General features: G+C 43.3%; 1 protein-coding gene and 1 long non-coding RNA gene across 6 annotated transcripts in view; one reads left to right on the forward strand and one right to left on the reverse strand.

Moving 5' to 3' along the window:
- The window catches only part of klhl13 (kelch like family member 13), a 71,625-nt gene that overhangs the window by 39,862 nt on the left and 4,944 nt on the right, over positions 1 to 26,819 (reverse strand). The window contains exons 2-3 of one of the 5 annotated variants that reach the window (XM_062963917.1): positions 19,755 to 19,813; positions 13,675 to 13,746 (exon numbers count right to left, since the gene is read on the reverse strand). In XM_062963917.1, coding sequence (XP_062819987.1) covers positions 13,675 to 13,746; positions 19,755 to 19,813 — 131 coding nt within the window. Of the gene's footprint in view, positions 1 to 259; positions 396 to 13,674; positions 13,747 to 19,754; positions 19,814 to 26,819 lie in introns of those variants that run through there. The other 4 variants (XM_062963918.1, XM_062963922.1, XM_062963919.1 and 1 more) reach the window with 4 other exon arrangements.
- LOC134294070 (uncharacterized) lies at positions 953 to 9,228 on the forward strand. The gene is made up of 2 exons (XR_010001054.1): positions 953 to 1,077; positions 1,307 to 9,228. It is a non-coding gene; the product is annotated as an uncharacterized LOC134294070 (long non-coding RNA).

Below are 26,819 nucleotides of genomic sequence, written 5' to 3' on the forward strand. Positions count from 1 at the left end.
AAAAGATTGCCTCTTCTTCCTCCGCCACCCCCTTTCCTCCACTCCACCCCACCCCAAAAACCGGCTTGTGCCGCTATTGTTCTGCCTTCACACTGCAGCACTGTACTACATTCTGTACCTATTAACCTGGTTTCTGACCAATAGTAGCAGGAAAAAAAGGAAGGAGGCAAAGAAAAAGAGGTGGAGAAGGGAGAGAGAGAGACAGAGAGACAGAGAGACAGAGGGAGACCGGATCCGTAATGAAAAGGAAGGAACATACCGACTCAGAATGCACTTGTCATCCTCTGAACATTCTTCCTTTGAGCGGCAACAATACAAGTGGGAGAGAAACCTCAGCATAGCCCTGGGCCACTCGGCTGAGAGGGAAAGAGAGATCAGTGGCCAAACAGAGCGGCTGGTTCCCCTCCTGTGCAAGGCAAACAATGCAAGGATGCCATCGTGGGGTGGAGGGGGGCACAAAAAACCACAGCCTAGTGCAAATAATATTATTTTTAATTTTTCTGTTGTTGTTTAAGAGCACAAGGCAGAAACCCGGTCTTTCTGGATCCAGAGTCAGAGGAGATTGCAAGGAGACATTTCGGTCCTTTCAGGTGGCTTCTTCGGAGTCAAGGAGCTCTCATTTTCCCTGCCCACGGCAACAACGACGACAAAAATCTCATGCATTTTACAATATGCTCCAGAGACATGAAGGTTAGCCTCAGTCTTCTCTCTGCAGCGGGCAAACGGAGTGCAACGTGCGGCTGATAACAGTCGTCCTTGCGAAGATGTGATAGACAACCAAGCAGAGCAAACCTAGCCCTTGAACGGAGCTCACAAATGGACTCAAGTCCTGACAAAGTGCTCGCCTCGCGGGGCAGGCAGGTGTCCATCACGGTGCCCCCCGCCGTTCCCCAGTTTTGTGGTCTGTTCGGTGGTGACCTCTGGGGTGGACGGCAAGCAGGAATGACGCTGTGTTTGTGTGCACTGTTTGAAAAGCATGCTTAAAGAAACACGCCAAAGAGTCTGCTCTGCATAAAGGGAAGAAAGTACAGGCATATGAAGAGCTGGGAGGTTTGCTCCACTTCACCTGCCGTAAAGGTGCGCCTGAATCCTAAAACGCTTTGGAAGCCTAGCAGACTCCAGTATTGATTTTCATGGATAATGGCAAGCAGCCACAGGAGCAGATTTCTCTCCATCAGCATAGCTGTCCCGAGAACAATCTAAATATAATGGGGAAAACAACAATGGCCCAAGCGCTTTAAAAAATGTAATTATGGCTATTTCTGTGTAGTTTACGATGGTGTTTTTAAATTTGTTTTGTTTTCAGGTCCCCAGTCAAAGCAGAAACTGGAGCCATGGGCCAACATCCGGATGAGAAAGCGACGCTAAATGGAAAGATGCTCAGCTGTTCGCCCAATAATCCTACTTTAGGGAAGACAGGTTCCTATCTGTCAAGCATTTGTTCCCACAGCAGTTGGTGCTAAAAACCAGCAGGATATTCCACAGCAATGGCATCTGAAGGGGAAGAGAAATCGAAAGTGTGTGTCTTGGACACAATATCAGCTCAGCCATTTCATATCTGTTAATCATATTTTTTTGAAATCTTGTTTAAAACTCAAACGATCTGGTTTTGCTGATAAGACCAGTTTGGATTTACGACTAACCAGAAAAGATTTACCGAAGCACGCAGCCTTTACCGAGGGCTGTTTTCACAAAATTGGACTGCGGTCACGCATTTACATGCTCAGCAATGCCTCCTTTATGAGAAGCGTGCCCTCCCCATGGCGCGTGGACGATCCTCATTGGCACAGACGGCCCCAGAGACTGGACCCTGATGACTCCTAAGAATCCCTTGCGCCATGGGACAAGAGACACCAGTTAAACCTGGGATGTGAGCATTACATAATAGTGAGAGAATGCCTTCCATCGTTAACACAAATAGATGGCGGAAGGGCAGCCAAGTCACCCACTGGCTGTCCAAGCAAAGGAGAAATCCGCTACCCATGGAATAACAGGACTTGCTATATCTGCTAAACATGGGCCTCTATGAGATGGGGGAAAGGACATGCAAGTATCATGGTTCTGATCATTTCTACATGGCTCGTGCTTAGGAGTGGACAAAGACCTGTGTGGCCAACTTCCTTTATTCATGCTGGAGGAACCTGGAAGATATTTGGCCAATCGCATCCCCTGGTACGAACCTGCCTGGGCCCTGAGATCCGCTTCAGGAGAGGCCCTTCTCTCAGTCCCACCTCCATCTCAAGCTCAACTGGTGGGAATGAGAGGGAAGGCCTTCTAGGTGGCTGTCCCTCGGCACTGGAAGCCATTATAGCCCCCTCCCTGCTGTCCTCCAGGCAGAAAGTTAAAGCCTTTTTATTCAGGCAGGCTTTTAAAGAAGGTTTTTAAGACAATCAGGGGATGCTTTTAACCCGGCGGTGCCCAGGTTATTAGAAGGCACTATTTCTTTTGGGATGTTAGGAAATATCACTTAAGTTTGGTCCAGATCCATCAGTGCTATCTGGATAAGGGATTCCCAAAACAATCACCCCCAAAGCAGGCCTGTATGCAGAATTGGCCATGTTGGGTTCAGTGCTTTCTGGATGTAGGTGAACTATAACTCCCAAAATCAAGGTCCATTCCCAGTACGGTCTGTAGTATGTTCAGTTGGTCATGGGGCTTCTCTGTGCCAGGTTTGATCCCAATTGATTGTCGATGAAGGTCACAGTACCAGTGAAGGTACTTCAAGTCCCATCATCCGTGGCAAGTGTGATCCAGATTCATTGTTGGTTGGATGAACAGTACCCTCTGGATGTAGGTCAAGTATAAGTCTTGTAAATTGTGGTATGAATTCTCCCCTAACCTCTTGTTCAGTTGCTGATCAATTCCTTTGTTCACTGTGTGCCAGGAAATGATATGAAAGGGTTAAGGTAGAGGCGGTGGGCGGGGCCATGCAAATGAAAAAACCCTGGGATATCCATTCTGGAGGAAAAACAGAACATCTAGGATGAAATGGGCCCCGCATGAAAGCCTTCACTTGGGTGGGGGGCAGATGGGTGTTTGTGAAGGACATTGGCAGGGTTTGGGCTGCATGTTCGTGGCACTCACTATAACCTGCAAAGTCAGGTGAGGGAGTGATTTGGTGGCTCCACAGCACTGGAAACTATAGCCTCTTTGTGGAGGCCGGAGGCTGTTTGTGAGCAGACACCCGTGCCACATACACACAGGTTTTCACTTTTATTATGGATATAGATATAGATAAATATAATCAGGGGATGCTTTCCATACAGCCCAGAAAACTCACAGCAAGCCAATAATAATAATTTCTAAAAAGACTAGAAATTTCCTAGAGAGGTGTTCATCATTCATGGTTTTTCACCTTCAAGGGGATCCTGTGACCCCCAAACCAAGAAAACGGGGAGGGCTGACTGTAGTAGGCAATGTTATGGAAGATTTGCCATACTGCAGATGAGCAAGGAAATACGCTTTCAGGGAGACCCTCAGCAGATGGGTTCTGTTCTAACTGGTGAGCACAGTAGGAAACTCAAAAGGATTCCCCAACTAAGACATCTCCAGGTTTCCATAACTTTCACGACCATCTGCATTGTCAACCATGGGTTCTACCACTGCATGACCTACAGCTATTTTCATAGAGGTTTAATACACAACATGAGACAACTTTGTTGGCTGGATGGACTAGATGGCCTTTTATCCCTTCCCTGACAATGTTTCTGTGTAGAGATGAAAAGCCTCTGATCCATCCACTCTGACAGCTGCTGGCTCCTCTTTCTCCCAGGAAGCCATTTGAACAGATGGCGCCCTGCGCTTCCTACATGGTGCCACATCCTTCTACCATGTACGCATTCGCACAAAATTAACTTGTGGTGGTGGTGGGGGGGGGGGGATTGCAAAGAATAGTGCTGTGTTACAGCTTAGACATTTGCAGAAGAAACAGTACAGTTTGCAACAGTCCTATGAGCAGCACATGCTCCAAATTTGTCTCTATTTTCCAATGACTTGGCCTCAGAAGTCAAATATGTGAGACAAGGGGTCCACATGCCACCCAGGAAGGAGGGAAATCAGGAGGGAAATGGAGAGAATCCAAGCCATGAGAATCACGTCTCGGTTAGAATACAACCCAAGAAGAGCTCCTTATTGACATGGCAGATTGAGAGGCTGTGCAACCAATATGGACAAGTAGCAATTGAGGGGTTTGAACCCTCCAGTCACCTTATGCCTTCCTTTCAGAGCCACCTTTGCTAACCTGTGAGTTCTTGCATGCCCAGGCAGAGAACTGACAGTGTATTTTGTCAGTATATTTTTATCATTTCTAGCTAAACCTGTTTGCCTTCGATGGTCTGTGCCCTAGCAAAAGAACAACTGTACCTTTTAAAACACAATGCTTGTGCATTCAAATTCATACCCTCACTGCGAGTAGAAAGCTATATTTTTTGTAAGACAGGCACCAGGATCTGTGCAAGAACAAAAAGCAATTGCATTTGTGTGCAGTCCACATACAGCGGCGTTTCAGCTCCTATTTAATTCTGCCCAACATCTTGGATGTAACAAACCTGCACTTGCAAGCTTGCGAAGAGATTGAAGAATGTTAAATAGAAAGTGTGTGATGAGGCAGTATGAAGAATAACTACGAAGTTTAGAAGCAATTTGAGAAATTAGGCTCATTTGCCTCTATCTTTCTCTCACCTGCTGATCTCACATGATGCTTACACATGAACTTACAAGAAGTGTGGACATCACTGATCACACTCCAAAAAAATTAAGATAGTAAACCATTCCTCCTATCTCATTTTTATGCTCTAAACTTCCCAGGCAAAGGTTTTAGGGGGAAAGGGCATCCCTGTATGAAACATAGTGCTGCATCCATATTTTTTTTCAAATTGATAAAGGTCCACTGCAAGAAATCATATATTTGAATGGATCTCTTGATTCGGTGAATTGAAAGAGGCCTCCTGGTTCGTAGCATTGGAAGGAGACTCCTGGTCCATAGGGTTGGAAGGGACCTCCTGGTACGTAAGGTTGGAAGGGGCCTCCTGGTTCGTAGGGTTGGAAGGGACTAATGGTTCATAGAGTTGGAAGGAGCCTCCTGGTCCATAGAATTAGAAGGAGCTTCCTGGCCCCTGGGTTGGAAGGGTCCTCCTTGTCATGAGGGTTGGAAGGGGTCTCTTGGTCTATAAGATTAGAAAGGACTTCCTGGTTGGTAGAGTTGAAAGGGGCCTTCTGGTTTGTAGGGTTGGAAGGGGCCTCTTGGTCCCTGGGCTAGAAGTGACCTCCTGATCCATAGGGTTGGAAGGGGCCTCATGGTTCATAGAGCTGGATATGGTCTCCTGATCCACAGGGTTGAAAGGGGCCTCTTGGTCCATAGGATAGAGAGAGAACTCTTGGTTCATAGGGATGGAAGGGACCTCCTGGTTGGTAGAGTTGGAAGGGGCCTCATATATTACTGAGTCCAGAAACAAATTCCATGAAGAATCTCCAGCTAAAGCATCTCCAGCAAGCAGCTTCCCAATCTCTTTTCTGAAGATGTCCAGAAACAAGACCCCATCACTTCTCTATGCAATTGGGTCCACTGTTGAACTGCCCTCACTGTCGAGATGTCCCTTCTAATTTTCAATCGAAATCTCTCCCCCTGTAACATGGAACCATTAGACCTGGTTCTACCTTCTGGGCAGTAGACAACAGACCTGTCTTTTCCTCTCTGTGACAGCCCTTGAGATATAAACATCTATATATCTGAATGCCCCATTACAGCCTCCTTCCTTTCTCCGTCAAGAAGAGTGGGAAGCATGGACTTTGCCTGAGAAATCATGAAATTACATCTTACCATGACTATTAAACAAATACAGCATCTGTTAATAAGACAGTCATTAAGTAACAAAATTGCCTAATGCAGGGAGCCAGATGTACCAGGACAAGATTATATTAACTGCTTTTCTGGAATATAAGGAGGAGGAGCACATGTTAATATTAGCTTCAACTGATGCTTTCCAGACCTCCTATGAGAAAAAAGATCAGTAATCATCAATTCAGCCGTTCCCCAAGACACACTTGTCTTCTTCGCTAAATATCAATATAATGTACAATTCAGTTCTACTCAGCTCCGCTGCTAAATGAGAAGGAAAATAGGGCATATATTACAGGGTCACTGTGGGGTTCTGCTTGTGCCCACCGCGACAGATAAAAGAATGCCCTCATGTAAAATTTGAGACATTTCCTATGCCCCCATCCAAGTTGCAGAAACATATGTATGTCCTGGGCATTTGGAAAGCTTATTCTTATTGAGGATTAAACAGTGCATGCTTTCCCAGGCTAATAAAAGGCATCAAGATGGATAGAGCTCACCCATGGGACCTCAAAATCCAGGATTTGTGCTTGACACACCAATAGGAACTTGAAATCCAAGCTAAAGTTTTATTAGATTTATTTGTAGAAGGCATTTTGCAAGGTAAAAATATCAAGTTCTTCTGAAAATGTAATAATCTACAGTCACTCATACAAATCTTCGCTCAAAATAAACTATAGGTCAATTATTAAATATAGACACAGTGTCACTGGATTAAGACCCCACCTTCCAGCCAAAGGTATGGTGCTCATCATCAAATCAAAATAAAGCCAGTAAAGTTCAGAATCAGCAGAAGACCTAGAACCGAGCTTTCCAAACTGTGTGTTGCACTCCAGGGCTGGAAACCCCTATAATCACAGCATCATACAAGAGTCCAGAATATAAGCAAACAGTTTACTGTAAAATATATCAAAAGTATTCAAAAATTCAGGAATAAAGAAAAGAGAAATATATCCAAAAAGGGTTTAGCAATAAGCAATAATCCAACAGGAGTCCAAATGTCTCAAACAGGTTCAAAGGCAATACAATCCAGGAATATTAAAAAAAAATCACAAGAACGGCTTAAGTCCACAAGCAATAGATATCCTTAGAAAAACTTGATCATAATATAACCACAGGAACATAGAAAGTTCCAAAATACTTGAATCCCAAAACCAAACGCTTAACTTGGAACATGGACCAGGCACTCAGATGTAGCTTCTTACTCCACACGCTACATTGCATGAACTAACTTGAAAGTAAACAACTTGCCAATTAAAAGCTGCCCATGAAAGCATTTAGTCTTCCCTGAAATCTCTCCTCAGCTTTCCCATGCAAATGCTCTGCCTGCGATGTCTATTGTCTGCTCTGATCTGTAAATGAAGGCCTGTGATGATTTCCATATCTCCAGGTGCTTCGGTATCAATTCCCCGATTCTTCCTTATTTAATGTCTCTGGCTGCTTGACCTGACCTTGAAGGCCTGCACTTTCACAGTCAACTTTCTCACAGACAGAAACACCATTCCTTTGACTGAAATATTCATCCCTTTATGCCCCCGGTAATCTCTCAGACAAGCCCATCACTCTCAGGCTGATCTACAATATTGTGTATCAGGACCCCGGAATGTGTCACCTAAGACACACACACACACACACTTCTGCCCCCACAAACAAAGGCAGTGCTGAGGAGAGTGAGGAGGAAGAAGAGACCCCCAAAGAGCATTCGATCCAGTCCCCTTCTGCCAGGCAGGAAGACAGTCAAAGCCCTCCCAACAGACAGCCATCCAGCCTCGGTTCAGAAACGTCCAGAGAAGACGGCTCCACTGAAAGGGACTCCCCAGAATGCATTTAATGCAACCTCCTTCCACCACAAAGGAAGGCACAATCACAGATGGCCATCCAGTCTATGTTTAAAAATCTCCAGAGGGGGTTAATCCCTACAGAAGTATTTTAGCATTTTTCAGGTGTAGATATTACTATAAGGTAAAGGTTTCCCCTGACGTTAAGTCCAGTCGTGTCTGACTCTGGGGGTTGGTGCTCATCTCCATTTCGAAGCCGAAGAGCCAGCATTGTCCATAGACACCTCCAAGGTCATGTGGCCAGCATGACTGCATAGAACGCCGTTACCTTCCCGCCGGAGCGGTACCTATGGATCTACTCACATTTGCATGTTTTCGAACTGCTAGGTTGGCAGAAGCTGGAGCTAACAGCGGGTGCTCACTCCACTACCCGGATTTGAACCTAGGACCTTTCGGTCTGCAAGTTCAGCAGTTCAGCGCTTTAACACACTGAGCCACCAGAGGCTCCAAATTTGCACAAATTGTTGAGTAACCTGCAGGAATTACCACCAAAATGGATGTTTCTAATTAAGAAAAGAAAATCTGTTGACAACTATGTTTGTGATGAAACCCATGAAGGGGCTACAGAGGAAACTACACAAGAATCAACTGCAGAACATCAGAAAGATAAAGGGAAAAAAATCCAAACCCTGTTTAAACAGTAAAGATTATATGAAACTTATAATATATATTGTATGAAAATCTTATGGGAGGATAGTTTGACCTCCGGCTTGCTAGTAAAACTGAATGACCGTGTCGCAAAAGGAGGCCTATCTCAAAAGCGTGACAAGTTTGGAAAACTCTGATCTAGAACAACAGTTCCCAAACTCGGGCCACTCAAGCTGGTTTTGAACTTCCGCTCCCAAACTGGCTTGGCCTCCTGGAAATTGAAGTCCAAAACATCTAGAGGTTGAGAATGATCTGATGCTACAGCCAAACTACGGAGCAAAACTACATTGTTGAGCCCAATGGAACCTCGTCATCAAGTTTTGCCTCCGACATAATTCTCTGCTGTCCAATTTACTTTCGATGTGGTTTAATTCACAAAAAGGAACACGGATCTCACAAAACATGGTGCCAAGGCTCTGCCAAAACCCAGTGTAGCGGTGGCGCAGTGGATTAAATTGCTAACTGCAGGAAATCTGCTGACCGGAGGGTTAGCAGTTCAAAACCGCGAGTCGAGGAGTGCTCCAACTGTCAGCCCTAGCTTCTGCCAACCTAGCAGTTCGAAAGCATGCAATGCGAGTAGATCAATAGGTACAGCCTCAATGGGAAGTTAAAAGGGTGCCCCATGCAGACATGCAAACATGCCGGCAAAACACGATTGGAGATTTTTATGGACAACAGACTCCTCAACAGGGAAAAATATAACAAGAGCATCTTCCCATGGCCGGAATTGAGCATTGCCTCCAAACAAAGGAGATGGAAAGGAGAAAACCTTTACCTTGTCTGTGTATTGTATGTCATTGTGTAAAAGGCATTGAATGTTTGCATTATATGTGTACTGTAATTCGCCCTGAGTCCCTCCGGGGAGATAAAGCGGAATATAAATAAAGTGTATTATTATTATTATTATTATTATTATTATTATTATTATTATTATTATTATTATTTTATTGTATGACACAGCAAACAAGATAAGATATGCTGGATTTCATTTCACAAAATCACAAGTCGAATACTTCCCAAGTGTCTAGGACTGTGTGATGTATTTTCAGATGATGCGTACAGATCCCAGTAGGGTGGCCTTTTGCAGTTAACATATCGTAATTTTGTCAATGTCTATTATTATTATTATTATTATTATTATTATTTAGCCATAGAGATTAAAAAGACACAAAGGAGTCACCTTTGGCTGGCCTTGAGTTCTCTTTATAAGTGGATTCAAAAGATTATAATGTCCTCTAATCTTTTGGGCTGACCTATTAAGATGTGAATTCCAAAATGTCTCTTAATATGTGAAAAAAATATGCAGCTTTTTCAGAAAACACGAGTCTACTCTACTCAATGAAACACATTGGAGGTGGTTAGCCTGCACAAAAAGTCAGGACACTATTTGTTTCTCCAAGTTAAACCAGTTCGGAGTGTGGGAAATTGTGATTTTTGTCTTTTTCTGGAAATTAAATAAGAACGTAAAAGAGATTCCTGTAATAGCTCAAACTTCTCAGAAGATTTTCAATTACCATTCGGGAGCAACCAAGGCAACGTTTATGACACAATAAAGTTTTTTAAAACCCAGAAAATCGGTAATGCCACCTTCTGGTGATGATGTGAACAGATTAACAGTATGCACTTAAACCCCTGCTTCCCAACAAGGGGCAATTTGGTTTTTAAGGGGCGCCATTTCAGAATAAGTTATTAACAGCAACTTTATTGCATTTCTGATTATTCTAGGGGCTTCATGTAAGTATATATAGTGTGACGTACACCTTTTAAAAAAGAAAAGCAGAATGTCCAGAGCGGTCAAGTGGTGACAACAGAGAGGGGAGAAATCCACTAATAAGGAGAGCGCAAGACCACAGAAAAACGAGGCCATTTTCACACCAAACACCCCATTCCTCTCAGTGGTTTTTTTTTTTCACACCACAAGCTACACAAAATCTATACACATAATAAAAGTGAAAATCTGTATGAGTGTATCAGTCTGTTTGTCTATCTATCTATCTACCTCTCAAAACAACTAAACATGCCTTAAGAAAGCGCTTGGCTCAGATCCAGTTTAAGATGCTCTGATTTCATTGCGGCTGTTTTCACATTTCTTTACATTTGTTCTGACTTTAAAAGAAAAGAAAAAAACCTCCCTTGTAGAAAATGGCTCTGGCCTGCTATGAGGATCTCAAATAAACAGCAGAATTCAAAGGTCTGACTACATTTAAGCAACGAACGAGACACTCGTCTAAACACATTTCTTCACGAAAAGCCATCCAAAGCCACTTCAGGTCTCTTTTTAAAAGCAGGATATAAATAAAAGTACTAGAGTCCTGTGGGTTAAACTCTTGTGCCGGCAGGACTGCTGACCAACACATCAGTGCTCTAAATCCAGGGAAAGCGAGTTGAACTCCCTCTGTCAGCTCCAGCTCCCTGTGCGGAGACATGAGAGAAGCCTCCCACAGGTTGGTAAAACACCAAACATCCAGGCAACCCCTGGGCAACGTCCTTACAGATGGCCAATTCTCTCACATCAGAAGCTATTTGCAGTTTTCGACTTCTTCCTGACACAAATAAAATAAAAGTACAGTAGAGTCTCGCTTATCCAACCTTCACTTATCCAACGTTCTGTATTATCCAACGCAGTTTGTCATTTAGTAGTCAATTCTGCACTTTGGCCTAGTTCTGTGTATTAGTCTCCTGTTTTAACATTTTATGCTGTATGTTGATTTTAATGACTGTTTTATTGATGCTGATGTTTTTATTGTTGGGATATTTGTTTTATTGTTTTGTTGTTGTTATTATATTGTTGTATCGGGCAAGGCACCATGTAAGCCACCCCGAGTCCCTTCGGGGAGATGGGGCGGGGTATAAAAATAAAGTTATTATTATTATTATAATGTTTTTGTAGTCAGATTTTCAATACATTGTGAAGTTTTGGTGCTAAATCTGTAAATACAGTAATTATTACATAATGTTATCATGTATTGAATTGCTTTTTCTGCTGTAAAACATGATATTTTGGTGCTTAATTTGTCAAATTATAACGTAATTTGACATTTAATAAGCTTTTCATTAATCTCTCCTTATTATCCAACATTTTTGCTCATCCAATGTTCTGCCGGCCAGTTTGTGTTGGATAAGTGAGACTCTACTGTACTAATAATAGCAATTCGAAGAGTTACTGCAACAATTATGTTACAATTATATGAATGATCGAATAACAGAATGGAGAGACAAATGTAGGTTTGCTACTTTGTACTTATTTCTCAACCAAACATTTGCATCCCTAACAACAGCATTTTCATAAAGAAAGAAGGGGGGGGGGGAGAAAAAATGAGGTGTCCTGCAGCTAATTCTATCATTCCTGTTCCTTAGCAAGACCTTCTTCCTTGACCACTATGCCTTGCTCTTCCCCATTTCAAAATGCTTGACTGAAATGTTAAGGGATAGCAATGGAGGAAATCCGGAGCCCGAAGGTACAATTCAGAACTCAGGAATACCAAGACTGATGCAGAGAAAAGCAACTTCATGGCAGCATGACTCAAAGGTCGAGCATTCAAAGCCAGATGAGGAAAGAGCAAGAAAGGGGAAGGAACCAGTTCCTTTAAAGGTATGATTAACACCAACAAGGCTATTTTGAGGATGGGAAATATTTAACACAGAGAAACAGCTGCAATTTGGGCGGCATCCCGACTTGAAGCAAATGGCGCATAATAGCTGCATCTTCAATGCAATGGAAGGGGGAAAGGTGGCATTTTTTCCCAATGATGCTACCAGCGTGTCTCATAATACAGGGGCTACGCTTGAACATGGTAAGAGAAAGGTGCTAGAAGCGATAGAAGCATTGCCGTCAGTACCTTCTGACCTATCAATTACAGGTCTGGATCTCTTGCGCCAAACCTGTTGTAGTTCAGGCTTTGATTGTGCCTGTACCTCACATCACTGGGGATTTTGGGCCTGCAAGTCAGCAGGAGATTTTAAGCCCTGAAAATGAGCAGCCTGTGTCTGAATCTGAAGGCCACATTCCGGAGAGGCCGTTCGCTAGGGAAGCAAGGCCAGAAGCAGGGTCAGAAGCAGAATTCAGCTCAGAGGAGGAGACTCCAGGTGCACAGTCTAATGAGCAGTTAGATATGAGGTTTACTTTTAGTCAACACTGCTTCTCAGCAGAGTTTGCAAAGGTCAAGACGCTTGTTAGCGAAAAAGTCTTCATCGGTTTCTCAGTGGAGAAGACATGATTTTCTGCCTATATTAACAAGACCAAAAGACTTTTTTGCCAGTCTGGTCAATGTTGGGTTTTAAGGATACATCTCTTGCCAAGTCAAGCCTTCAAAGGGATTTCTAGTTCCATGTTTCCTGTTGCTCATGTTCCATGCTTCCGAGTGTTAAAGATTGTTCCTTAATCTCATGTTTTGGAGTTATCTTGCTTTGTATTCATGATTTTTTATGGTACTCTTGTACTTTGAATTCTGTGGACTATTTCTGACATTTAGACTTGTGGAAACTCCAGGATGGGAGAAAGAACTCTTGTCTGTTTGAGCCAAGTGTTAATGTAGCAATTGGCAACCTTGATTAGCATTGAAAAGTCTTGCAGCTTCAAGGACTGACTGCTTACTGCCTGGGAGAATCCTTGTTAGGTGTTGTTAGCTGGCCCTGATTGTTTCCTGTCTGGGGTCCTCCTGTTTTCTGAGTGAGTGTTGTTCTTTATATACTGTCCTGATTTTAGAATTTTTTAAATACTGGTAGCCAGATTTTTACAACAGTTTTCAACACACCTCACAACCTCACAGCAACCCAGTGATTCTGGCTATGAAAACTTTTGACAGCCTTCCAGATATTGCTGCATCACAACTCCCATCAGCTCTAATGATGAGGTCTAATAAAAGGAATACAGGAATTGTAGTCCAGCATCTGAAGAGCCTCATAATGGATGTGGTGGGACAGATTTGGCCCTCAGGCCTTGAGTTTGACACATGTGAGCTAGATACTACACTCCTACTGAAAGAGTCTAGAATTGCATTGGCTTTAGAAGAAGAGGGGGAGGAAGAAAAAAGAGGAAGAGGAAGAAGAGGAAGAAGAGGAAGAAGAGGAAGAAGAGGAAGAAGAGGAAGAAGAGGAAGAAGAGGAGGAGGAGGAGGAGGAGGAGGAGGAAGAGGAAGAGGAAGAGGAAGAGGAAGAGGAAGAGGAAGAGGAAGAGGAAGAAGAAGAAGAAGAAGAAGAAGAAGAGTAAGAGGATGAGAGGGTTCCAGGCCCTGGACCTGTGTCCCTCCAAGTGGAAGAAAAGCAATGATTTGTCTTGGAAGAAAGGTCAGTAAGCATGGAGACAGTGGCATTAATTTTTCAAACTCAGTTACTTTTGTGGCAAACACCTACCTGTCATGCAGCACTGATGGCATTTCCCTCCTGAGCACAGAGTGGTCCATGCCGTCAAGGTTAGTCACTCCCCTGTTAACCAAAGGAGATAAGACTTTAATGCGGCAGTTTCTGAAATGGAAGCATGGTCATCTTCGCCGGGGTCACGTGAGCTCTGCTCCATGGCAGAGGGTGGGTTACTCACCAGTGAAGTCAACCACACCACCAAGAACATCCATTGTCCCCTGGGGATAATGAGGCGCTTGTTTCCGAACAAGACGATACAGGGACAAAAGACTGGCTATTATTCTGTGGAGGACGTGGCCAAGTCCCACAAAAACGCCTAGGATCACTCCTTTTTTAAAGAAAGAGACTGAGATCTGTGTCAGCTTTGGCAGCGAAATAGCAAAGCCGTCTGTCTGCCTCCCACATTAGGATTATTCTATGCACAAAAATCCCCTTGCAAAATAAAATAAAATAAAAAATCAGGCGTTTAACAGAGTAATGATGTCAGGGAAAGAGTCAACACTCTGGATCAGAGAATGTCATCCTTCAAGAGAGACAGCTCCCCAGGCTGCTCTGAAAACCCACATCATGAAGCAGCTCAAAAGGGCTTTGATCAGGCTCCCTTTCTACTGCAAAAGCAGACCTGTGGCGACCCTTAAGATACACCGCCGCCTTTGTTGCTCAAAGAGCTTTGTGTACAGGTCTTTCCCAGCCTCACTTGCTCACTTTGTAACTTGCAGTTCCTTTCGTCTTTCCTTCCCATCAGCAGAACGTCCCCAGCTTGCTGCTAATGCCTTTTACCTGTTAACTAGAAAGGCCCAAGCCAAAATATAGGACTCCACATCAGGTCCGAATGTGCCTGAGCTTCTTTGGAAACTGTCCTCAGTCCTCCTGCTAATGTTTTTTGCAAGTTATTGCTTATGATTATGGATGGAAGTTCAGGAAAGTGATAAAGCGGGCCTTTGGTGTCTCCACCTGTTTTTCTTCTTCCCAGGTAACAGGAAGGAGAAGCCAGTCTTAGAAACCTATAAGGATAAACAGGAAATACTGGCAGAAATTCTCCCTCTTCTTCTACGAGGGTTGAATGAAAAGTAATGCCTCCACCTTCGTAACTCAACAGATGGCAGTCCTGGTATGCGGCAGGTACTGGCTTGTTCAGTAGACTCTCCTTGACAGTTCCATTTGGTGGGAAGCCTTAGCACTGAACGGTTGTGTTGTTAAAGTGAGAAGTATGGAACCCTGCGCAGACGGTCAGTCAATGAGACTTAAGCAACATGCAGTCATTGAATTCTTGACAGCAGAAGGTGTCACCCCAAAGGAGATTCATCAGAGAATGCAAGATGTTTGTGGTGATTGTGTGGATGTGAGTACTGTGCGTCGTTGGGTGAGTAAGTTTAAAGATGTTGAGGTGGGAACATTTGACGTGCGTGACAAACAAAGAGCTGGACGTCCTGCGATAGCAACCACCTAGTTTCACAAGCAAAAGGTTAACAGATTGATTCAGGACGATCGTCATATCACTCAGAGAGAAATTTCAAGCATAACCGGCATTTCACAAGAATGTGTGGGTCACATTATTGCTTTGCTTGGCTATCGGAAGATCTGTGCACGATGGGAACCCAGGATGCTGATGCCTGAAATGAAAGCGCACAGACTTGAAATTTGCCAGGAACTCCTCTCGCGTTACGAGAATGAAGATGACGCCTTTCTCCTTTGGGGTGACACCTTCTGCTGTCAAGAATTCAATGACTGCACGTTGCTTAAGTCGCATTGACTGACCATCTGCACAGGGTTCCATACTTCGCACTTTAACAACACAACCATCAATTCTAAGGCTTCCTGCCAAATGGAACTATAGAGGAGAGTCTACTGAACAAGCCAGTACCTGCCACATACCAGTACTGCCATCTGTTGAGGAGTTACAAAGGTGGAGGCATTACTTTTCATTCAGTCCTCATAGTTAGCAGTGATCAGATTCCAGGAAGAAATTTAGGCCCCATTTACACTGCCATATAATTCAGTTTCTGAATCCAGATTATCTTCTTTGAACAGTGTATGACGTTATCTGGCAGTGTAGATTCATACAATCCAGTTCAAAGCAGATAATCTGTTTCATATGGCAGGAGGAGATCCAACCTTTGCAAGGCACACAAGTCTTAGAGAGAAGAACACTTTCATTTCCCTAACTTGGAATTAAATTTGAACCCATTTGAGACGAAACCTCTCTTATTGTCACTTAAAATCTCAGAATTGTAGAGCGGGTGTGGGCCACCCAGTGCCGTCATCCCATCATGCAGAAATGCACAGCGAAAGCGCTCCAGAAAGAAACACATTCAACACAAGATCAATACATTGACTGCTATACGTCAGAGAGAACACTTGAACCTCCGCTGCAAGGCAAAGTAGGCAACATACAAGTAGAGGTGCTGTATGACTGTTTTATTATTATTATTATTATTATTATTATTGACACAACAACATTGTATGACACAGCAAACAAGATAGATATGCTGGATTTCGTATCACAAAATCACAAGTCGAACACTTCCCAAGTGTTTAGGATGTGTGATGTTATTTTCTGGGTAGCGGGCACAACCAAAGAAAGAACCAGTTAAAAGCATCACAGAAGCTCAACGAAATACAGCAAAGAGAGGTATTTGTTGGGAACGTTCAATGTGCTATGCTGACAGAGGGCATTTAAAAAAACACCATGGTCCACTCTGACCTCATTCACAAAATACTGTATTTATTCAAATCTAATGCTCACCTTTTGGGGCTAAATGACCTTGCCTTAATTAAGGTGCGCATTAGATTTTGTCATATCATAAACTTAGCACTGAGCCAAGCAAAAAGCGGAAGCTGCTTCAAGAGCCCTTGGATCTCCTCTTTGAAGGACCTCATCATGGCTCAATGCTATGGGATCCTGTGATTGGAAGTTTGGTGAGGCATCAGCATCCTTTGGTGGAGAAGGCTCAAGGCTTTGTCAAAACTACAGCCCCCGAGACTCCATAACATTGAACCAAGACAATTAAAGTGGATTCATTCTATAGCATAGATGCATCCCAAGGCTTTCCTTTTCAGTTGCTGGAAGCTTTGGTGCAAAAAAAATTGTTTATAAAGGAATTCTAAGCAGGCAAGAACTGTAATGTGACCTTTTGGGGCCAAAGGGCAAAGTGGGCACGTTTTGCCGCTACACATTACATTTAGCAGCAAACACTTTTTTTGGTTTCAGGGTTTAGGAAATTGAGGTGTACATTAGATTCGATGGTGCATTAGACTCGAGGAAATGCGGGTACCTAATACAGCTCTAACAAGCAGCAGGATTTCTTTCTTTAAAGAAATATATCTGTTAAAAGCAAACCTAGCTTATAATTTTGGCACCGACACCAGACTGTTTTAGGCTACCTGGTGTAAAGACTGGCAATAATAATCATTGCCAGTCTGAGGATGCCTGCCATACATGTGGGCGAAACGTCAGGAGAGAATACTACAGGAAAATGGCCATACAGTCCGGAAAACACACAACAACCCCAGTAATAATTATTTTTCCATGTATGCCAGAAGCCAGCTCTATCTTTGGGCCCATTGGCTACTATTGTTTCTAGAAACCGGCCAAGAATCAGCAACCAATGTCTCATCCAAGCACTAACTCAAAACTACTTCATTTATGTACTGTTTTACACAACAGATAAGGCACTATAAAGCAAAACTGAGGCCTACTTCAGTTTTCAGAAGTCTCATCCAAACATTACAAAGCATAATATACTGTTGCACACGGACCCTGTATGCACACTATTCCTTGTTGCTCTGGGACCAGCTGAGAACACGCAACACATGGGCTGTGTACAAATCAACGTTTTCATAAAGTGCCTTTTCATGGAATTGTCCCGCAGCACAAAACACCTGACATAAACCCATCTACGAAACCTAAAGCAAAAGAAAAGTCTTGAATCTGTTTTGTTCTAGAAGAAAGCAGATTAAAATGTTGCACAATCCCAGCGCAAATATTGTCTTACAATCTCAAACTAAAACAACAAGGCAAGCATTGAGATGCCCACTAATCCCAGCTGTGAAAAGCAACAGAGAGGCTAAACACGCAAGTCTACCCCATCTGTATATATAAAAGTGAAAATATGTATGCCTGTATGTATGTATGTAGGTAGGTATTTTCCAAGATGGCTATTACTTCCAGAGAGCCCTGTAACTCTCGAAAACTAATCTGAACCAAACTTGGCACAAATATCCCCCAAGACCAACAGAAAATACTAGAGGGTCTTTTTTTTTGGGGGGGGGAGGACCCTGGATGATGGGAATTGTAGTTCACCATGTATCTAGGGAGAATTTCCAGAGAGCACTGTGAACGTGTCATAATCTTGTATTGACTATTACAGAATCCCATTGATGATGGATCTGGACTAAACTTGGCACACTGACCCCTCATGACTAACTAAGTCCTGGTGGGTTTTGAAAGGGGATGGAGTAGATGATGTGAGTTGCAGTTCACACACATCCAGATAGCACTGTGAATCTCTCCAACGATAGATCGGAACCAAACTTGGCACACAGACTTCTCATGACCAACTTTAACTGTTGGCGGTGGGTTTTTTTTTGGGGGGGGGGGGGGGGCTTGGGATGATGGGAGTGGTAGTTTACCCATACTGTTATGCATTTTCTGATGGGACCATTCTTAAAATCCAAAATCAAACAATACCTTTTGTAATAAATAGTTACAAATTACCTAGCTCAGGCCTCACGGAGTACCTAAGCTAGGAAAATTAGACCTACTTCCAAGCAATACTGTTTAAAACAGCTGCCTTAGTCTTTCAATCAGGATAGAAATCAAGACCACAAAACATCACAACTTTTCTGGAAGGTCTCACTTTCTGCCATACCGGTAAGTTCTTGATAAAGACAAGATGAAACATTTCAGAGCCACTCACTCCAGTCACCATCAATTGAAGGAAAGTTTTTTAAAAGCTACTTTTTTATGTGGATCCCTCCACATTCAACATGTCTCAAGAAACCCAGCTGCTGCAGAACAATTTGCATTTGGTCTGGCACAACACCAGTCACTGGAGCCAAGCTAAAATTGGATTATTTCGCAGCCTAAGGACGCAGGCACCTGCGCCTGAAAGAGTCAAGGCCTTTATGCATGTCTCAGCCACAAGGCATGCCAATGGGAGCTCTGTGGCGGCAGGGGGGGGGGGATACAAATTAACCATCTGATTACATTCTGCAATGCCCTTTTGTCCACTAAACAAAGTTCTGACATGAAAAAGGCCATTCCACACTCCACACAGTTATTCCTAATACAGGTATGGTTAAGGTATATTTTGGAACTTGGATTCCACTTATCACATAATCCAATAATAATGACTTTATTACTCGCCTCTCCTTGCAGCTGTACATTTCTACCCCCACCAAGTTCAGTGAGGAGTTGAGACTATCCTCAAGAGGCTACAAGCTTAAGACCATTAAAGTCTGAGCCCACTGCTCTGATTTGGGTTACTATGGGTCATTGTTTTTATTTTGATTATATAAATACCACCCAGAAAGATGGGGCATAAATACTGAAACCAAAGGCAGAATTACAACACTCTCTTGAGTGCAATTTAGCCACAGGTTTCAAATTTGTTTCTGAAGCTTCTCCCATCTCTGCCGAGCCAACAGCCCCACGAGATATTGCTCAACATGGGTGCCTTAAGTGTTGGGGCTTGTGCTGACACCCCGTTGCCTAGATCATGCCAAGGCTCAACCCACGGAATAAACTCCGCAGAGGGGTGTGATGTATTCGCCTGCAACGGAAATATTTCATTAATGTGACAAACTTTATTGAAATGATCTTCATGGAATTCAGAGACAGGGAGCTGCTTAAAACCATTGGCTGCTCCACAGCACATAAAATCCATCTGCCTCATCACAGTTTTAGATTGGGACGTGATGCATAGCATTAGCTATTCCTAAAAGTCATGATTTAACTATAACCAGACCATGGCTTGCTGGGAAATCTGTTTCCAAGGGCACAGATAGCAGGTTGAGTGCTTCTATTCCGATTAGCGCAGCTTTATGTAACACAAAAACCTTTGGTTACTCACAGAGTGTCTCTCCACATCATCTCTGATACACTGAAATGCCTCCTCGGCTGTTTGCACACCTGCAGGATAAACAGAGAGAGACAAAAACTCTCAGGAGAAGGAGGAAGAGGAAGGAAATTGAGAACAGGGTTTCACAAAGCACAGCAAGCTCCACACGGCGCACATGATGAACAGACTTCAGGTTTCGTTCTGCCTAGATCATTGGTCCTTCTCCATTCTGGACTCACAGATTGCTTTGAGAACCAGATTAAAAGGTATGGATCCACTTCCAAGGACACCATAGCCACATAAACACAGTAACGGAGAAGACACTAAAAGTGGAGTGAATTTGTACCCAGATTGCAGGTCCTTGGACCCACTCAAGTGTTTGCGGATCACAGGTTAAAAACCCCTGTTCTAGAAGACGGATAAACCATGGCTGCTGGACTAGTCTGTGATGTTGTGTGCACCTTAAAAGTCATGTCCGATTTATTGAGACTGTAAAGTGATTTGACTATAGGGTTTCCTTGGTCCAGACAGGGTTGGCCTTTGCCTTTCTCTGAGGCTGGTCTCACCTTGGTCTCCGTAATCCAATACTGAAAGCACTACATCATGTTGGCTCTCTTTGTGACATGCTGCACTAAGAGCCAGAATCAACCATTTTTAGAAAAAAGATTCTGCTCACCTTGAAGCTAAGTTGAGCTCACTTGTTTTAAAGAAAGTACTTGGGTTTGAAAACACAACATGTACTCAAAAACAGAGATTAACAGAGGCCAGGAGACCTCAAGGCATACGTACCAAAGGGTCTCCCTTTCCATCCAGTACTGCGAAACATAAATTTGAGTTCCTATTCTCAGTTAGAAAAGTTATTGACACATTTGACTACAAGTGGAGTTTTGGCTCTTTCTCTAGCCTGCCATCTTAGCTTTTGACTTGGAATTTCGAGTTATGTATTAACTAGAGATGGGAGTACAGTAACCGAAGCCTAAAACATAGGTAGGAATTACAATACTCTCCAGGTATTGTAGATCTATAATGCCCAGCAGCCTGCTTGTCTGCACAACCAAAGGCAAAGTCTGCTGGTAGATGCAGTCCAAACTGGAACACTTGCACAGTCCTAAACAATCCCTGGACTATTGGCTTGTTGGTTTAGGAATCAAAGGACAACACAAGGTTCTACCCACACCGCAGTACCTTTGGTTAAGCTCTTGCCAGTTGTGGGTGGACAGAACACCCCACTAGCAATCTTTGCAGGTTGAATGGGTTAAACGGCATGCACTCTCTTATGCACACACCAACCACACATCCCACACAGCCGCACCTTCCTCAGACTTCCATGAGGCTGAAGCCAAGCATCCCAATCCCAACAAGTTGCTGCACCAAAGAGCAGAGGCAAGAGGAAACGGGCCCAAACAGTTCTATTTTGCTAATTGCATCTCCAGCCAACAAGTTCCCTGGAGGCATTTTGATAAGTGGAGGAAACCCTTGTGCTGGATTTGCTAGCATGCACCACTGGTTGTCAGCAGGAACCTCTGTGTGACTTCCATTTACCCAAAATGACTTGCTAGCTTTTTGTTTTTGTACAGTTCTGATCTTACCTGTCTTGGACTTCTATAAGGGGAAATGACTTTTTAAAAAAGTACAAGTTACATCAAGCTAGACTGCAGTTCGATGTCAGAGGTGGACATGTTCTGGATCACATAGTAATGTTTAAAATACCATCTGCAAATATGGATCTCTCTGTTTCAAGGCTCTGTATCAAACTCATCACTCATGGATGCTCAAAGCTTTCCCTGGACATGTTCAAATACATAGCCAGCAGCGATATTGTGCTATGCTAATAATATATTGTGTGTACATATAATATTGATCATAATATTGTAATACAATATAATACTAATAATACAATATAATAACGTAATTATATATTGTATATTACATTTAATATTACTGATAATATTGCAGAATGGTGTTATAGCACAATATAGTAACAAAATATTGTGCTGTGCTAATAACAATGTATTGTATGTACATATAACTTGTAAATTGCTCTGAGTCCCCTTCGGGGTGAGAAGGGCGAGATATGAATGTTGTAAATAAATATGGAGCATGGATAAGCCGAGCTCCATCGGCCCTCTTGAACATGCCCCAAATTCAGAGCCATACAGTTACAGACTATTAGGAGATGTGTCCAAAATACCATTCAGGGAAGACACCATTGTCTAGTCACCTATTTGGGGGCTTGAATTAGGTTCACAATGAACTTCAATTCCTCTGAATGCCACTGCCACAACCAGCAGCAACATTTGGCACTCTGTAGATAGGTACCGCAGATTACCATGAGCCCAAGCCAAGGATGATGAGAGAGTTGTAGTTCTGCATAAGTACTACACCTCTCCAATTTTTTCCAAGTCTCGTCAAACGAAAAACATATCGCTCCCCCAATCGAGGAAGGGCTTGGATCACTCTCTTTGGATCAGAGATCCATAAGATGCCCCCTTTATCAACAAAGCAGGCTACTCTTTATTCCTTTCTTTTTTTACCACTCTCAAGCTGGGTTTCAGACCGACCCTGGCCAGTTAGATTCTATCAAAAGAACATTAATAATTCAGAAGGAGAGGACCGAGTAAGTCACACTTGTGCACTAACATTACAGAGGTGTTTATATCCACAGCTTCCCAACAATCAGACAACACTCTACCGTTCCCAGAAGCCCAGCGTAGTGCCAATACACTAAACAGGACACAGAGACAGGAATAATACATACACCCTGCAAGATGCTCTTTCAAGAACTCTAGGGTATCGCATTTCCAAAGGACTCGATCATTGGCTCTTGCAGTCACATTAAGCTGGATCTCTCCTCGGAGCAGAGAGATGGAACTGTCCTCTTGGCCTGAAGCAAATGCTTTGTTGCAGTTATTAGTCCTGCATACATGGCACAAATTGGCATTTTCTACTGCAAGCCTGCACAACCCGCACCCCTCCAGCAGTTTTTGGCCTCCAACTCCCAGAAGTCCTAGCCAGGTTGTCCAATAGCCAGGAATTCTGGGAGTTGGAGGCCAAAACAACTGGCCACAAGTTCTACAAGCCTGTTCTACCGCATGGCTCTTAACTTTCTTATAGAAAGACGGTGTGCAAAGCTAAATGTGATGGCACACACCTCAACACACAGCTATTTTGACAGACTAAGGAGCCCCCACAGCATGTTAAAGCGCTGAGCTGCTGAACGTGCAGACCGAAAGGTCCCAGGTTCAAATCCGGGGAGCAGAGTGAGCACCCGCTGTTAGCACCAGCTTATGCCAACCTAGCAGTTCGAAAACATGCAAATGTGAGTAGATCCTCTGGCAGGAAGGTAACAATGCTCCATACAGTCATGCCAGCCACATGACCTTGGAGGTGTCTACGGACACTGCCAGCTCTTCAGCTTAGAAATGAAGATGAGCACCAACCCCCAGGGTCAGACACGACTCGACTTAATGTCAGGGGAAAACATTTACCTTTTAGTCCTCTAGAAGGTTGTCAACTTACCTGAATTCCTGTCCCTTCCGATCCAAGCAAAGCTCTCCAGGTGGCAAACCTGCGAAAGGAAGGTCAGCCCTTCCCTCCATCCACCGAGCTGCGGTGGTCAAGTCTTCATAAAAGGCAGTCTGTGCCAAACAGGCAACACAAGGCCAGGCCTTGTCAGGCCATGAAATGTCACATGGAGACTCTGTCTCAATCTTCTTTCCTTCCTCTGCAGTTTATTTGCATCCTTCCTCGTCCTTTAACACAACCTCGCTCTAAGCTCACTTTGTGTGGTCACCTGACAGTTCACTGAAAGAAACTGGGCCCCACTAACACCAAGCGCTGCAAAACCTAACACTTTTTTTTTCTTTGCAAATGAAGCTCTGCGCGTTTGGACGGAAGTTAAGGTTATATGTGAGCTGCCGAGCAGTTAAGACAGCTTTTGACCAAAAAGAAAACCGATTAAAAAAATCAATGCTGCTTTTTATGAAAAAACATAATCAATCCTTCTGCTTTCCCTGTCATACTGCTAATGTGTCATGAGAAATCAGGACTCAATAGAAAAGATAATAATGTACTATCAAAGGCTTTCATGGCTGGAATGACAGGGTTGCTGCGAGTTTTCCGGGCTGTATGGCCATGTTCCAGAAGCATTATCTCCTGACATTTCACCCACATCTATGACAAGCATCATCAGAGGTTGCGAGGTCTGTTGTAAACTAGGCAAATGGGGTTTATATGTCTGTGAAGTGTCCAAGGGTGGGAGAAAGAACTATTATCTGTTTGAGGAAAGTGTGAATATTGCAACTGTCCACTCTGATTAGCAGCTTCAAGGCTTGGGTGCTTCCTGCCTAAGGGAATCCTTTGTTGGGGGGTGATTAGCTGTACTAAAATCAGGATATTAAATAAAGAACAACACTCAAAAATAGGAGAATTCCAGACAAGACACAATCAGGGCCAGCTAATCCCCTCCCAACAAAGGATTCCCCCAGGCAGGAAGCAGCCAAGCTTTGAAGCTGCAAGGCTATTCAATGCTAATCAAGGTGGTCCATTGCAACATTCACACTTGCCTCAAACAGACAAGAGTTCTCTCTCCCACCCTGGACATTATTCCACAGATATATAAACCCCACTTGCCTAGTTTCCAACAGACCTCACAACCTCTGAGGTTGCCTGCCATAGATGTGGGTGAAATGTCAGGAGAGAATGCTTCCGGACCATGACGATACAGCACGGAAGACTCATAGCAACCCAAAGATCATAATGCTTAGTAAATTGGAAAGCAGTAAGGAATGAGAAGACCAGATTAGAGATAAAAAGACACGATCATGTTAGCCCTGAATTGGCAAGACCTGAGCAGGAATGAGCTAGAGATCTCTCTCATCTTAAGTCGAATTCAACAACAAATGTGTTGGCTTTAGATGCAGTTCTGTCTTATTTCTGCCTTCAGTTCTTAACTGGGAACCAGTGACATTATTTCATGAAACAGGAAAAAAGCAAGAACGCTTTAGCATCCAAAAAACTCTGATGCTTCAAACCTCATTTCCTGGTGACTGGAACCTTCTACTTCCATCACAGAAGCTTAGGAACGCTACCGGATCAATTCCAGCCCTCCCTCTTCCGCACATGTTGAAGGCAATAAACACACCAAACAATGACGACTTGCCCAGAAGCAGAAGAGATATTAACCTCAACAGGGATTCAAGGGAAATAACGGGCCTTTTTATTTAGACTGTAATTCATTTAGTCAAGCATGCTCGGAGCCCATAAAGCCCATGTTACAATTGATTCCTCATCATTCATCGTAAAGAGAGGAATACAGATTTCCTCCCAAAACACAAAGGAGTCACACAACACAAAACATCTAAACCAGGGGTCCTCAAACTACGGCCCATGGGAACATGAACTAGCCTTCTGTTTTAAAAGTTTTGAGGACCCTTGATCTAAACCTGCTTATATTGAGTCCATGGGGGAGTTGCCCCAAAACAGCTGAGAGAAAACAAGTGACTCTCCCTAAAAGGAACTGCAGATCAATAGTTTTCAATATTTACTCCTTAAAATATTACAGATTTCAACTCCCAGAATCCCTGACTACGGCTATGACAGCTGAGAACTCTGGGAGACCTTGTCATGGTTTGCAAAGGCACTGTGCTGTATGTATTAACTGGAAAATAAAGTGCATGAAGCCAATTGACTGAGCCTGCAAAGATCTGGGGATTGATTTGATGCTGTTTCTGTTCTGCACTGCTTGGTAAAGAGAATGGTGTACTCAAAGAGGTCTTGCTATTTTGAGGCCTCTTTGCTGCTGAGAAAGAACCAGGGTGAAGAACCAGGACTGTATTATTCTCTGAAGCAGATTTGTGAAGTGAGAAAGGACTATTTATGATTGTTGCCTTTTGTAAGTGATTAGAGGGACCATTGTAAATACTGTTTTTTGATCTCTTGGAATCAGTAAAGTTCCTGTATTTTGTTCTGCAAACCTGATTGGCATGTTATTGTTCTGCAGGTGACTCTGGATCATGGACACACGTAAGAGCTTCAATTTATCATCTTCAATCCCTAATAGAGCATGTCCAAAACAACTGTAAGGCCAAAGGTTCATCAATAAATTCTATGCAATGTATTTCTCAGCATCTTGGGATCCCTATTGCCAAAGATGATCTAATTTACCAATGGGCTACCCTTTCCCTTTCTCTCTCCAGATGCAGTAAAATAGACAGGCAATGAAAATGGCCATAAGGCCTACTAAAGAAAATATATATGCATACCTAGAATAAGTCGTAAGCGCCTTGGGATTTAACATTGAACAAAGCATACACAATACAGAACATTCTGAGCCATGTTCCAAAACGCCGTGTTCACACTGCTGAAAAAGGCTACCAAGGAGAATATCAAAATCCAACAAATAAATGTGAAATGCATTGTTTGGCAGTTGTTCTTCTTGCTCATTGTAGGTGAGGTTATAAGACTGCTCTTCTTGTTTTCTATTGCTTAACCAATGCCACTGTGTCTTAAAGAAATTATACAGGAAGAAATTATACAGGAAGTACCCGAGTTACAAACATCTAAAGTATAAACAGCTCATAGTTAAGAATGGGGCTGAGACAACAGAAAGTGAGAGAAACCTACTACTTGGAAGGGAAATTCATTTCTTAAAAAGTTATTATTCAAGGTGCAGGTTCTTACCTACAAAGCCCTAAACGGTTTGGGACCCACCTACCTTACAGACCGCATCTCCCTCTATGAACCCACATGTTCTCTTCGCTCGTCGGGGGAGGCCCTTCTCTCGCTCCCACCACCCTCACAGTCACGGTTGGTGGGGACGAGAGAGAGGGCCTTCTCCGTCGTGGCCCCCCGGCTTTGGAACTCTCTACCTAGAGAGATCAGGCAGGCCCCTACCCTCCTCTCCTTCCGGAAGAGCTTAAAAACCTGGCTGTTTCAAAAGGCCTTCGATGTTTAGTTGTTGCTGGATTGATCTATCTGTCCATTCCATAATAGTCCCATTGTTGTTGTCTTGCCATTTTATATCGCACTTTATTGTCCAACTGTGAAATTTCCTTTTCCCATTTCGTATCACTCTGC

This window comes from Anolis carolinensis, unplaced genomic scaffold (assembly GCF_035594765.1).
Source record: "Anolis carolinensis isolate JA03-04 unplaced genomic scaffold, rAnoCar3.1.pri scaffold_12, whole genome shotgun sequence".
Classification (NCBI taxonomy): Eukaryota; Metazoa; Chordata; class Lepidosauria; order Squamata; family Dactyloidae; genus Anolis; species Anolis carolinensis.